The 14235-nt window shown below is 39.8% G+C and overlaps 1 protein-coding gene across 5 annotated transcripts in view; it reads left to right on the top strand.

Annotated features, from left to right (window-relative positions):
- The first annotated feature begins 11002 nt into the window (after positions 1-11002).
- XDH (xanthine dehydrogenase) overlaps positions 11003-14235 on the top strand; it is a 71298-nt gene continuing 68065 nt past the window's right edge. The window contains exon 1 of one of the 5 annotated variants that reach the window (XM_089923297.1): positions 11003-11486. In XM_089923297.1, coding sequence (XP_089779423.1) covers positions 11445-11486 — 42 coding nt within the window. In that variant the 5' untranslated portion in view covers positions 11003-11444. The remainder of the gene's footprint in view (positions 11487-14235) is intronic. The other 4 variants (XR_016395480.1, XM_089923296.1, XM_022574138.3 and 1 more) reach the window with 4 other exon arrangements.

Genomic DNA, 14235 nt, shown 5'->3' on the forward strand with positions numbered 1-14235 from the left:
ATCCATTCATCTGTGGATGGGCACCTAGGCTGCTTGCATGTCCTGGCTATTGTAAATAATGCTGCAATGAACATTGTGGTACATGACTGTTTTTAAATTATGGTTTTCTCAGGGTATATGCCCAGTAGTGGGATTTCTGGGTTATATGGTGAGGAAACACAAGCTGTAAATGACACATTAAACAATTTGAACTTAACTGATATTTGTAGGACAATCCATCCAAAAACAACAGAATATGCTTTCTTCTCAAGTGCTCATGGAACATTCTGCAGGATAGATCATATCTTGGATCACAAATCAAGCCTTGGTAAATTTAAGAAAATTGAAATCATATCACGTATCTTTTCTGACCACAATGCTATGAGACTAGGTATCAATTACAGGAAAAAAAAAACTGTAAAATATACAAACACAAGCAGTGGTTGGGAGTCCGCCTGCCGATGCAGGGGAGGTGGGTTCGTGCCCCGGTCCGGGAAGATCCCACATGCTGCGGAGTGGCTGGGCCTGTGAGCTATGGCTGCTGAGCCTGCGCGTCTGGAGCCTGTGCACCGCAATGGGAGAGGCCACAACAGTGAGAGGCCCGTGTACCACAAAAAAAAAAACAGAAAAAAAAACAAACACAAGGAGGCTAAACAATATGCCACTAAATAACCAAGACATCACTGAAGAAATCAAAGAGGAAATCAAAAACTCCCTTGAAACAATGACAATTTTAGAAAAGTGACCCAAAACCTGTGGGATGCTGCAAAAGCCGTTCTAAGAGGGAAGTTTATAGCAATACAATCTTACCTCAAGAAACAAGAAAAATTTCAAATAAACAACCTAACCTTACACTTAAAGCAATTAGAGAAACAAGAACAAAAATCCCCCCAAAGTTAGAAGGAAAGAAATCATAAAGATCAGATCAGAAATAAATGAAAAAGAAATGAAGGAAACAATAGCAGAGATCAATAAAACTAAAAGCTGGTTCTTTGAGAAGATAAACAAAATTGATAAAACACTAGCCAGACTCATCGAGAAAAAAAGGGAGAAGACTCAATAGAATTAGAAATGAAAAAGGAGAGGTAACAGCTGACACTGCAGAAATACAAAGAATCATGAGGGATTAATACAAGCAACTATATGTCAATAAAATGGACAACGTGGAAGAAATGGACAAATTGTTAGAAAAGTACAACCTTCCGAGACTGAACCAGGAAGAAATGGAAAATATAAACAGACCAATCACAAGCACTGAAATTGAAACTGTGATTAAAAGTCTTCCAACAAACAAAAGCCCAGGACCAGGTGGCTTCACAGGCAAATTCTATCAAACATTTCAAGAAGAGCTAACACCTATCCTTCTCAAACTCTTACAAAATATAGTAGAGGGAGGAAAACTCCCAAACTCATTCTACAAGGCCCCCATCACCCTGATACCAAAACCGGACAAAGGTGTCACAAAAAAAGAAAACTACAGGTCAATATCAATGATGAACGTAGATGTAACAATCCTCAACAAAATACTAGCAAACAGAATACAACAGCACCTTAAAAGGATCTTACACCATGATCAAGTGGGGTTTATCCCAGGAATGCAAGGATTCTTCAATATATGCAAATCAATCAATGTGATACACCATATTAACAAACTGAAGGACAAAAACCATATGATAATAGATGCAGAAAAAGCTTTTGACAAAATTCAACACCCATTTATGATAAAAACTCCCCAGAAAGTAGGTATAGAGGGAACTTACCTCAACATAATAAAGGCCATATGTGATAAACCCACAGCCAACATCGTTCTCAAAGGTGAAAAACTGAAAGCATTTCCTCTAAGATCAGGAACAAGACAAGGATGCCCGCTCTCACCACTATTATTCAACATAGCTTTGGAAGTTTTAGCCACAGCAATCAGATAAGAAAAGTAAATAAAAGGAATCCAAATTGGAAAAAAAGAAGTAAAGTTGCCACTGTTTGCAGATGACATGATACTATACATAGAGAATCGTAAAGATGCTACCAGAAAAATACTAGAGCTAATCAATGCATTTTGTAAAGTAGCAGGATACAAAATTAATTCACTGAAATCTCTTCCATTCCTATACACTAATGATGAAAAATCTGAAAGAGAAATTAAGGAACCACTCCCGTTTACCATTGCAACAAAAAGAATAAAATACCTAGGAATAAACCAAACTAGGGAGACAAAAGACCTGTATGCAGAGAACTATAAGACAATGATGAAAGTAATTAAAGATGATACAGACAGATGGAGAGATATACCATGTTCTTGGACTGGAAGAATCAACATTGTGAAAATGAATATACTACCCAAAGCAATCTACGGATTCAATGTAATCCTTATCAAACTACCAATGGCATTTTTCACAGAACTAGAACAAAAAATCTTAAAATTTGTATGGAAACACAAAAGACCCCGAATAGCCAAAGCAATCTTGGAAAAGAAAAACGGAGCTGGAGGAATCAGGCTCCCTGACTTCAGACTATATTACAAAGCTACAGTAATCAAGACAGTATGGTACTGGCAAAAAACAGAAATACACATCAATTGAACACGATAGAAAGCCCAGATATAAACCCATGCACATATGGTCACCTTATCTTTGGTAAAGGAGGCAAGAATATACAATGGAGAAAAGACAGCCTCTTTGATAAGTGGTGCCTGGGAAACTGGACAGCTACATGTAAAGAATGAAATTAGAACACTTCCTAACACCATACACAAAAATAAACTCAAAATGGATTAAAGACCTAAATGTAAAGCCAGATAGTATAAATACTCTTAGAGATAAACATAGGCAGAACACTCTATGACATAAATCACAGCAAGATTCTTTTTGACCCACCACCTAGAAAAATGGAAATAAAAGCAAAAATAAACAAATGGGGCCTAATGAAACTTAAAAGCTTTTGCACAGCAAAGGAAACCATAAACTAGACGAAAAGACAACCCTCAGAATGGGAGAAAATATTTGCAGACGAAGCAACTGACAAAGGATTAACCTCCAAAATATACAAGCAGCTTATGAGGTTCAATATTAAAAAAGCAAACAACCCAATCCAAAAACGGGCAGAAGACCTAAACAGACATTTCTCCAAAGAAGATATACAGATTGCCAACAAGCACATGAAAGGATGCTCAACATCACTAATCATTAGAGAAATGCAAATCAAAACTACAATGAGGTGTCACTTCATAGTGGTCTGAATGGCCATGATCAAAAAATCTACAAACAGGGCTTCTCTGGTGGCGCAGTGGTTGAGAGTCTGCCTGCCGATGCAGGGGACATGGGTTCGTGCCCCGGTCCGGGAAGATCCCACATGCCACGGAGCGGCTGGGCCCGTGAGCCATGGCTGCTGAGCCTGCGCGTCTGGAGCCTGTGCTCCGCAACAGGAGAGGCCACAACAGTGAGAGGCCTGCGTACCGCAAAAAAAAAAAAAAAATTTACAAATAGTAATGCTGGAGAAGGTGGGAGAAAAGGGAACCCTCTTGCACTGTTGGTGGGAATGTAAATTGATACAGCCAGTATGGAGAACAGTATGGAGGTTCCTTAAAAAATTTTAAAAAGTAGCACACTTCTGATTCCCTATACTGTCCTTCAAAACTGTTAAGACCTTATAAATAAAATGAAAGTAAAAGGTAAACTGTACTTCCAAAGCCTACCATCTCTCAGATGGGCAGCCACCCACTAGAACTCCAGCTGAGTTCATGTATCATTGGTACTGAACCAATACAGTACTATCAAGTACTTATCTGGCCCTAAAATGACCAGGATGGGGCTCTTTTGACATTTTTAAACTGGTTTTTACATATGCAGCTAGAAAATAAAGCTGGCTTGATAAAATATCTTTTCAAAATTTTGACCCATAGGGAACAAAAGTATTTCTAGGAGAAAGCTTGAAGTTATAACTTTTACCATGTCCTTGAAATGTAAACATAGCCTACATCTCCTGAGACTGTGGCCTTGGCTTAATCAGCAGAACCTAAAACTTGAAACAAACAACCAAAAAAAAAAGGGAGAAGAGACCTTTTCAAACTCAAGTAGGAAAACTATGAGATCTCTGTGTATATCTGGATGTATGTATGTCTGTGTATATGTCATAGACATGATATGTCTCTACCTTCAGGTGGTATTATCAAAATTAATTTGTAAAAGATCTCTATTTAAATAGCTTAAACAAATAGGTGCTTATATAAATTCTCAGAAATATAATAGAAATTTACTCAAGGGACTTTTGTGTTCATGAGATATAGGAAATATTGAATATTAAATTAATATTCAGTATTAAAGTTAGTTTAAGTTGTTGGTATAATTAATACAGACATGGTTTTAGAGTCATCAACATTAGAATAATACTGTAATTGTACCTGGGTTTATGGGAAGTCAGTAGACTCCTGTTATCTCTGTTGGAAAATTTGTCAATAAGAAAATTAACTTGGTATGATGATACTTTCATAAGTAATAAAATAAATGGTTTTTAGGAAGATTCTTTAAGAATACTTATGTTTTATGGTACGTTTACTTAAAAATAGTTTCTCCAGATTTTTGTTTACTTGAAACTAAATAGAGTTTTGCTAAGTTAAGTTTGATGATGGGAATTCATTTAATATCTAGATCATTTTTAATGAGATAAAATACTGAAACATTAATGCTAAGCAAGTCAATGTTTACCTACTTTTGTCTTTTATTAGAGAAAAACTAAAGATGTTTGGTTTATTGGACTCACATCTTGTACCACATTAAGGAAAGAAATTATGCTGTGAGAATATGTATGTTTCTAGAGGTTATGGAATATGTACATAAGTTTGCCAGTCAGGAAATGCTGGTATACAGACAGTTCACAATTGTTGCTTCTTGGTTTTTTTTGCTAGCGATTCAGGTTCTTAAGGGTTAAAAATTGTAACATATCTGTAATTAAACATACTAGAAAAATAAGAGAAACATTTCAATATGCAAGGAAAGTAGGATGTGTGATTCTAGTAAAAGAAAATATGAGGAATGGAATTGCATTTTGTTAAGGTAAAAAGAAAGTGATCGGGCTTCCCTGATGGCGCAGTGGTTGAGAGTCCGCCTGCCAATGCAGGGGACACGGGTTCGTGCCCCAGTCCGGGAAGATCCCACATGCCACGGAGCGGCTGGGCCCGTGAGCCATGGCCGCTGAGCCTGTGCGTCCGGAGCCTGTGCTCCACAAAGGGAGAGGCCACAACAGTGAGAGGCCCGTGTACCGCCAAAAAAAAAAAAAAAAAAAGTGATTTTGTCCTGAATCTGGTTATTTCTAAATGGGAAAGAAAATAAGAAACAAATTTGGATATAGAAAGTCGTGGGAGGTTTGTGGAAAAGGCACCCTGAGAAAAGTGGTGGTCAGGACTGGCTGAGATTGAATTTAAAGGTAAGCTGTTGCAAAACTAGCATTTGGTTCTCTCCCTGTTAGGACAAAGTTTTCTTGGAATATTGATCTGTTTTGATAACGGATTGTAAAACTTTCTTTACATTTTAAGCAATCTGTTGTCTTTCTGTATTTGCCTTTGAAATATTTTATTGTCACTTTGGCTAAGTGAATGACTAAACATTTTTTTCACAGTGACTTATTTGACTGTTTTAAAAACCTTTTTGATATCTTTGAAAAACTTTCCCAAACTCAAATTCTAAATGAAGTCTTTTGGTTTAGAACTAACTTTGAGATATTTTTCTCTCCTTATAAAAAGAGAGATATTAAATTAATTAGGCATGTTGTCATGGGAAGCACTGTCAATAAATAAAATATTCAGTTTTCTTTATGTAGTAATAAAAAGTAATATTCAGCTTTCTTTAAGTAGTGTCCATACATATGGATACTACATATGCATTATAAGTGTTCCAGACACTTATATGCATTGTAAGTGTTCCAGAAATTATGTGAAATTCCTGGAAGTCTTATATGTCCTGACATAAAATGTTATCTGTCATCAAAACTGAGACTCACACTAAAGGGACTGAACTCAAGTATAAGGGAAATGCCCAGAAGACTTTCATGCAAAGGCAACAACAACAGAATCTGTAAAGATTATGGCATGTATAAAGTCCATTCTACTTCTGCAAAAAATTAACCTCTCATTGTCAGACTTTTGCCATCCTGATGTCCTTGTAACATGGCAACAGTCTGCTCCTAAATCAGAGAAATTTAGATGAGTAAGGAATAGCTGTAAATTAAATAGTTGGGCCTTGGGAAACCCAAGATGACTGCTTGGCTCTTCCTGGATCTCTGGCAAACTCCATTTTTCATTTGATGGGTTAAAGCCTTCCCTTACTGCAAGGCTGGTGCCCTCACAATGACAACGAAACTGTTAGAAAATGTTTTCTACTTGGGGTATACCTTCCGCAGTCTCCAGCGATCAATGCACCCACTTTCCTGTGTAAATTGTAGGAGCCTTAACAAAAACCTTGCAAACTTCTTGAAATTATCACTGACACTATTGCCTCCAATCATTAGGCAAGATCAACAGAACTAAAGGAAATACTGGACTCAAGAAGAATAAGAATTAGTTATATGGGATTGAATGAACTGATAAATATAATGGTAATTTTAGTGATTTTTTTGTCTGAACTATTACTGGCCTTTCATCTTTATTTTCCAGATATAAGGAAACATTTCCCCTAAGCTAATTATGACTTACACCAATTTAGTAAATTATACCTTTGTAATCAGAGTTAAAACCTTTACCTTTTCTCCCTTCCTGATCCCACCAGAATTTGGAAACTCTTGATTAGTGAGTATTCTTATTTTCATGGCAATGCAGTTATTTGCATGAGTTCAATAAGAATTTGTTCTCCTTATAACAAGACACAGTTGGAAACACTGGCAATATTACTGTGGCTTTGACCGAAATGTCACATTTGGGAATATCCATAAAATAAAGTATGGCTAGATAGTTTTAAAGAACTAGGGTAGACTTTATGGAACCATATAGCCCCTTGAAAAAACAAGCTGGTACCTTATTTACCGGGTTCCCAGCAACCTTACCAGGTGATTAAGGAGGACCATTTCCTGGCACTTGCAGGAACCTCAAGATATTTTGGATCTTGAGAAGAGAGAAATCCTACCAAACCTGTAGGTATTACAGGCAGAATCTGATGACAAGTCCTTGGCATGACTTTCCTGGCCTTAAGAAGCCTGTTGAAAGTTCCATTTGGATTCCTTATGAAAAGGTCCAACGAAGTCAAACTTCAAAGAGTCCATATGATCAATTACACTTATGTTAATAGTCAGGCCAAGTTTATTGAAACCAGACTTATTTTGCAAACAGGTTAGTCTTAATTTGGCTATATTTTGTAGAGATGTGGATAATTTTAGAGGGAAGAAATTGTTTCATTAATATACCTTCATGTATATTAAGTTCTCATGATGTTAATTGTCATTGAGGTTTGATATTTATTGCTTAAGACTCATTTCCTAGATGGCTCCTTGTTTCTGTGTTACATTGTTGTGAAGTTTCACTGAATTACTTAGAAGACATTCTAAGCTTGGCTCTGAAGCTTACCTCAATAATCTGTCTTTGGATAAAGGTCAGACGCCCCATAACCTGCGATGTGCCCAGTCTCTGCAGGAGATTATGCACATTGGAAAAGAAATCAAACAAAAGATCCTTTGAAGCCATGTTGTAAAATAATGATACCTGATAATACCTTATCAGGTGTTATCTACGAATCCACGTGCTGTCACATGAAAGGGCATAGACTCATGGATTCACATCTCTCATTTTAAAAAGTCCCCTCCACCCAAGTGAACTTTAACACCTATTTCTGACCTGGCTTTCACTGACTGAGGCAAGTACCATCAAGCCGAGATGAGAAGAAGACATCAGTGGTAGACAACGGACCCAAGAATCTGGACCAAGCCTGTAAGACTTGCTCTACCAGTTCAATTGAACTGTTTACCAAATGTTTATCTCTCTATCAAATTGAAAATTATTGTTTTATTTCTAGCTATGCTTTTGCCCCAATGTTCAGGATGAAAAGAACATTGTCTAGTAAAGTTGTCACAGCGTATAGTTACTGAGGGCAATTTAACACATTGTTGGATCCGTCATCAAATTCCTCAGTGAATACAAGACTGATTTAGGCCCCTCTTAATACCTGTCACCGACTTTTCTGATGTTCCAAACATTACCACTCATATAGAATGACCTCTCTCTGGCCTAACATTTCAGGTTCAAATTCTTCAACATATTAATGTGTCCATCCCTTGTCTGATACTGTCCTCAGTCTTTAGAGACCAGATACAACATACCCTAGGACTGCTTCACTTTGTTCCTTACTTAACTAACAGGTGTCTTAAAGAGAAAAGCACGAGTAAATTATGCCAGCTACTCTTAAATGTCAAGTGCCATACAGATAGCTTTTGGAAAAGCTGCAAGAAAAATGATCCGTGGTTTAATATTATGTTAAGAAAACTTCCAATTAACAAGGCTATTATTGAGACTGCTTGTGCTCCCCCAGGTTTTATCTTTGCATGTGGTATTAGAATTGACCCACTTTCCCAAAGATGGGCACATAAATGTCTTAATAGCTGGCAAATAGAATCATTATGTTTACTGGTACATTATGCTACCCCATTGTTTCTATATAAGGCAATAGATGAACCTCCTTTCTCTGTTCATTACAGAGTCAAGAGATCCATTTTAGCAGGATACCAAGATACCTGGTGGGGAAGTCTTTTGGGAATCTCGATTCATAGTGCAGGAGTATATGTAAGCAGAGAGCTGATCAGACATCTATCAGTCACCATTGGTCAAATAGCTGAGGACACTGCGGAAACCATTGCAGCACAAAAGACATCCCTAAACTCCGCAGCCCAAGTAGTATTTGATAACAAGGTTGCCTTAGATTTTCTGCTGGCTTAACAAGAGTTGCTGTGCTATTGCTCACATTACTTGTTGCACTTATATCAACACCTGTGGAAAAGTAGGCATACACTTAGAAAAAAAATTCCCAAAAGGCAAAAAGGCTAAAAGATGTATGGGAAACTAACCCTTTAAATAATCTCTTTGGTTAGCTTCCCTCGGTAATAGGCCTTTTTTTCCCCCTGATTTGCTTTATAGATGATTGTCATTGTTGTAGTATGTATTATTATTCTTTTTCTAGCTATCAAGGTACTCATGACACGTATCACTGTTTGCTCTAAGTTGACTGCCCCAAACACAAGTATAAAGTTTGTGCAAAAATTTGATATACTTGATAATATACCCTATGTTTATCCATCATCATATACCTCTGTGTTTACTTTGGTTGATTAATTACTCCCCAATGAGAATAATTAGGCAACTCTTTTCCTAGACAAAAGAAAGAGAGAGGAAGTCCTAGCACGAGGGACATGTTGGACAGGCAGCAACCACTCTGGCATCAAGGGACAAATACTTTGGTCATCACTGCTTTCTTTTGAAAGATTTTATTCAATCAAAAAAAAGAAATGATGGAAGAAATGTTCACATATTGAGGTATGGGGAAGTCATTCTGGCATATACATGATTTAACTTTATGCTAACTAGAACAGCCTGTTTTGTGACCTATTAAATATACATCGTACACCTGCTTTAACTGATAAAGAAAAGGCTGCATTGACCAGAAGTAAAACTGTCCATTTTAAAGATAAATAGTAAATGCCTCCCTTCCTGGGACACCAGTGCTGGTACTCCTTTCATGATAAGTCTCCTTTCCTAGGTGCCAGGGCTTTACTGATCTGTCAGTAAATGTGCTGTGTATGTGCTGATCTGTCTTTTCTGAAACCATGAAGGGATGTACTCTTGTCGTGTTAGATGCTCTTTTTTCTGACAAGATATAAAACTGTTCTGAAAACCATGTTTCTCTGGAACTATCGGAGACACTGTCTCCTGGAGTGTAGTCCTCAGTTTGGCTCAAATAAAACTCTTCTATTATTATTATTATTAATTGATTATTGATGATTTCTGTCAACAAGACATATCCCCAGACATTGCCAGAAAGGCTCCTGGGATGAAGATCCCCCTTCCCCAGTTAAGAACCACTGTTTTATGCTGACCAATCATCTTAGTTTGCCTTGGACTGAAGGATTTGCCAGGGATTTAGTGTTAAAACCAAGACAGTTGGGGACAAATTGGGATGATTAGCCACCCTACGAGTGGAATTTCATCTCCTGCTTAAATAAAGTCTGTGTGGAGAGCGGCATCGTGTTGATAACATGGTGGCTGTCCTGGCAGTCTTCAGTTTCTCTAGATTATTTCTGTACCAAGCACATCTGCCCAATACTGCTTTCTTCCCCACTCATATCTTTCAAGGGGTGTAGTGGAAGTGACCTACTTCACAGAGGCTAGCTTCGTAGAAGACCAGAGAGAATGCTGGTGTGTGTGTATGTGTGTGTGTGTGTGTGTGTGTGTGTGTGAGAGAGAGAGAGAGAGAGAGTTGGGAGGGGCAGTTGGCCGCTGGACTTTAGAGCCCATTGGTGCTGCCTGGGTGGGTGATATGCATGTGTGTTTATACCAGGAGTTAATGGAGACTGGATGGGGGAAGGTTTTCAGCTCTGTATTAATTTGGCCTATGCCTATGAGATACACACATTTTATTTGGTACAGTATTTTGAAATATTTTTATGAGTTATTCCCACAATTTAATCAAGGGTATTTCCCTGAGAGAAACAAAAGGAAAACCTCAAAAGTGGTTTGTTATCAGGATTATTTTTGCTGTGCTGTTGAGAATACATTTGCAATAGTAATAAAAATTTTGGTTGTTTGCTTATTTACAAAGCACTTCCAAAAATACATCATTTGTCACTCAGCCTTTTGCTCTTGATGTCATTCATTTGCCCATTTACAGGATGAAAATAAGTGCGTTCTGAAAGTGATAAGAGACCTGCTGAGGTCAAATGCAAGATTTTGCGTCTGAAGAACTGGACCCTGCCTCTTATGACTCCAGACCCCTCCAAGCTCTGGGAGAATGAGTCCTGCATGTAAGTGCTGAGTCTGGGTTGCTGTAAACCTAAATGGTAAAATGACAAGTGTAGACGCGGAGGGTGTGAATCACCTCTATTGCCGTGACTGTCACTATGACCGTGGCCCTTCCGCCTTCTCTGTCTTCAGCAAGTGGGAGGATGAAGCAGGTTCTGTGAGGGTGGTTCCTAAGACCCACAGTCATCTGGCACCAAGGCATCCTCCTTGCTGATATCTGCCTGTGTCTTCCTCTGTGCTCTTCGACACAGGTGTTGGGGGTGTGATTTGCTGTGTGTGATTGCATTTTCCTTGATTATGTAAACGGGTGTCTTTTGCCAAGAACTCTCCATGCCCCGAAGCTCTGAGCTTGGTCCCTCCCATCGGCTGACTTCATTTCATTTTTTTGGGAGGCGTATTTTTCAAGTTGCAGAGCAGTAATAACTGGCAGTGCCTCTTGGGCATAAGGTACCTGGAGTTCAGGGACCCCCAACCTGTGACAATGACAGCAGATGAGTTGGTTTTCTTTGTGAATGGCAAAAAGGTAAGCAGAAGCTGACCCTTTCTCTGGTTTCCCTGATCCCCGGGAGGGATGTGTGTCCTCCGGAAAAGACCTGTTCTTGTTCTCTCTCTTTTGTGTTCTCCCTTATTTGTTCGCCTTCTCTCTTTCTCTCTCTTCCTTCAAAGCTGTTGCTGCATTTGGGGTAACACTGGGGAAAGAAGACCTTCTCAGGGTTAGAACACAGTCAAGATACTCACAGGGTAAAGCAGTGATGGGGAGGGAAGCGAGAAGAAAGGCGCCTGTGAGTTCACCCGTGCTCCTTGCCACCTCTTCGTGGTAATAGAGACACTGGCAGGAAGCTGAGAAAGGTGGGCAGGGCTCTAGGTGAGATTGGAGGTCACCTCCATTTCTGTGTTTAATCAAATGTGTCCTAAGGCTTTTGTTGCTTTCTTTACTGAGAAAAGGAGCAGGAATGTGTTTTCTTGCTAATCTCAGGGTATAAGATGTACACAGCTTTGATTCTGATATTTCATCTGTGTAAATGTAACAGCTAAGTTGTGTGAGGACATATACTGACATCTTGTGGCAAGTCACAATTTTTATTTCTTAAAGGGCACGCTTTTCTCCCCCCCCCCCACACTTAGTTATACATATAAATATTGCAAACCTCTTACTTTGATAAAAATTGCTCACTTGGATTAACTTCATTGCTGCACAGGGACCTAGGGAAGGTGGGGATGGTAGGGCAGAGGGCGGTCTTATGATAAGGGTACCAGTCCTTGCAGCACCGGAAGGGTGAGAATCTTTGCGGATCTTAATGCAGGTGCAGGGAGAAGAGGGGGCAAGCACATCACATTGTCTCCACTGTCCACTTGCTCTCCCTACACGGGTGTTGAGGTGCTTGCATCTGCTTCAGCTCCCTCGTTGGAAAGGAAAGCGACAGTAAAAGGGTAGCCTTGGTTGCACATTGTGAATGGCCGTGTGCACAGCATGAGTGATGATTATACCCCATCGTCAGAGCAATTTTATTTGTTTTGCAGCATTGGCAATTTTGAGTTGAGAAACTGGGTGACTTGGGAGGCAATTTTCAAGAACTAAAATGCATCTAGTGCTTAAATTGTCAGGATATATTTGGATGAGTAGCAGGGGAATTCCATGAGCCGCCACAATGTCAGTGCTCCCAGGACTGTTGGATTCAGTTTGAGTGGTATCACTGGGTGGCCCTGGGAACTGGGGTCAGCTGTGCTCTTCCAGGTGCAGAGCTGTCTCTCTGTGCCGACTTCTTTCAGAATTGGTCTCTGGTAGCAAACTAAGAGGCAGGGCAAATCATCCTTGTTGGTGGCTGTTAGACTTGCAGCCAAGAATTCCAACGACTTTGTCACATTCAGCAATTGCATTGTAGAGATTTAAGAAACAGTCGTTGAATTGGCTTTCTCCATCCATTACTTACACGTGGCACCTTCATGGCATTTTTCTAAGCAATTTTTATATTGGGTGAGCAAACGGATTCAGTGACTTCCAAGGCACAGTCTCACTCTAAGGTTTGATTATTTATTAAGCCATCAGTTCACGTGTGACGGTACAAGCTTCTGTTCTTCTTTGGGGACGGTTTGCTATGATGCACCGGATCTAGAAGTGAGCATTTCAAGGTGAATCTGGTTTGGTGAAAATTGTTTCCCCATGTATTTTATTTTCGCCTTAGGAAAGCAATTTAAAATTTGTAGATAGTATCATTAAATCAAACCCTACTATCTCTTTTTTTTTTTTTTTTTGCGGTACGCGGGCCTCTCACTGTTGGCGGCCTCTCCCGTTGCGGAGCACAGGCTCCGGACGCGCAGGCTCAGCGGCCATGGCTCACGGGCCCAGCCGCTCTGCGGCACGTGGGATCTTCCCGGACCGGGGCACGAACCCGTGTCCCCTGCATTGGCAGGCGGACTCCCAACCACTGTGCCACCAGGGAAGCCCAAACCCTACTATCTCTTGAAGCTTCTACTACTACAGGTTTCTGTGATGAATATCAGTGCTTTTAATTTTATAAACACGCAGACTTTTGAGAATCTGCTGGAAAGGTGGTGAGGCAATGCAAGGAGGGATGAGGTGAAAGCAGCGCTATAAAAACTAGACCAAGCGAGGGAATTCCCAGTCAAATAAAGACAGCTGTAAGTTTCTTCCTAATTCTATTCCCAAGATATTCTAGATCTTTTGTTACCAGATATTGTGCAAGGAGGTTACCAAAGAAGCTGTTGGTACTTAGTGACTCACTCTTAAATATGAGCTTCCTACTCTCCCTGTTTTGGACCACTGTCCAGGATTCTGTCTTCACTCACTGTGGTCCTGGAGAGGGTGTAAGATGTAAATGATCAAATACCTCGAGGGCATTCTGTGGTGGTGACAGGTCTTGGTGACTATGGTTTCCGCATCTGATCTAGAGTCAGAGTCGAAGGGAAAGAGCTGCCCAGGATTTTGGTATCACCGTAGTGACCATCCTCTTGGAGGACAGGATTCTTGTTTTTCTGAACAGTCACTCTCTGGTTAGTGGAGATGGTGGCCCCTAGAGGAGTCTGGGAAGATTCGGCGTGTAGGGTGCAGCTGAAGGTGTCCAGGAGTGACCCCCACGAGAAGCAGCAGTCAGTGATGAGACAACAGTCACTCCCTCACCCACCCACCTACCCATGTTGTCAACATTTACAAGCTCCTCTGAGGCCTGAGCCTATGGGACACATATGTACTGGAGGAATACAATCTCTAAGACCAGGCACTTACCATTCAGGAGTTTATGAACTAGTTGGCA

This window comes from Delphinapterus leucas, chromosome 13 (genome assembly GCF_059928025.1).
Source record: "Delphinapterus leucas isolate spDelLeu-1000000601 "Yukka" chromosome 13, BTC_Dleu_Yukka2, whole genome shotgun sequence".
NCBI lineage: Eukaryota > Metazoa > Chordata > Mammalia > Artiodactyla > Monodontidae > Delphinapterus > Delphinapterus leucas.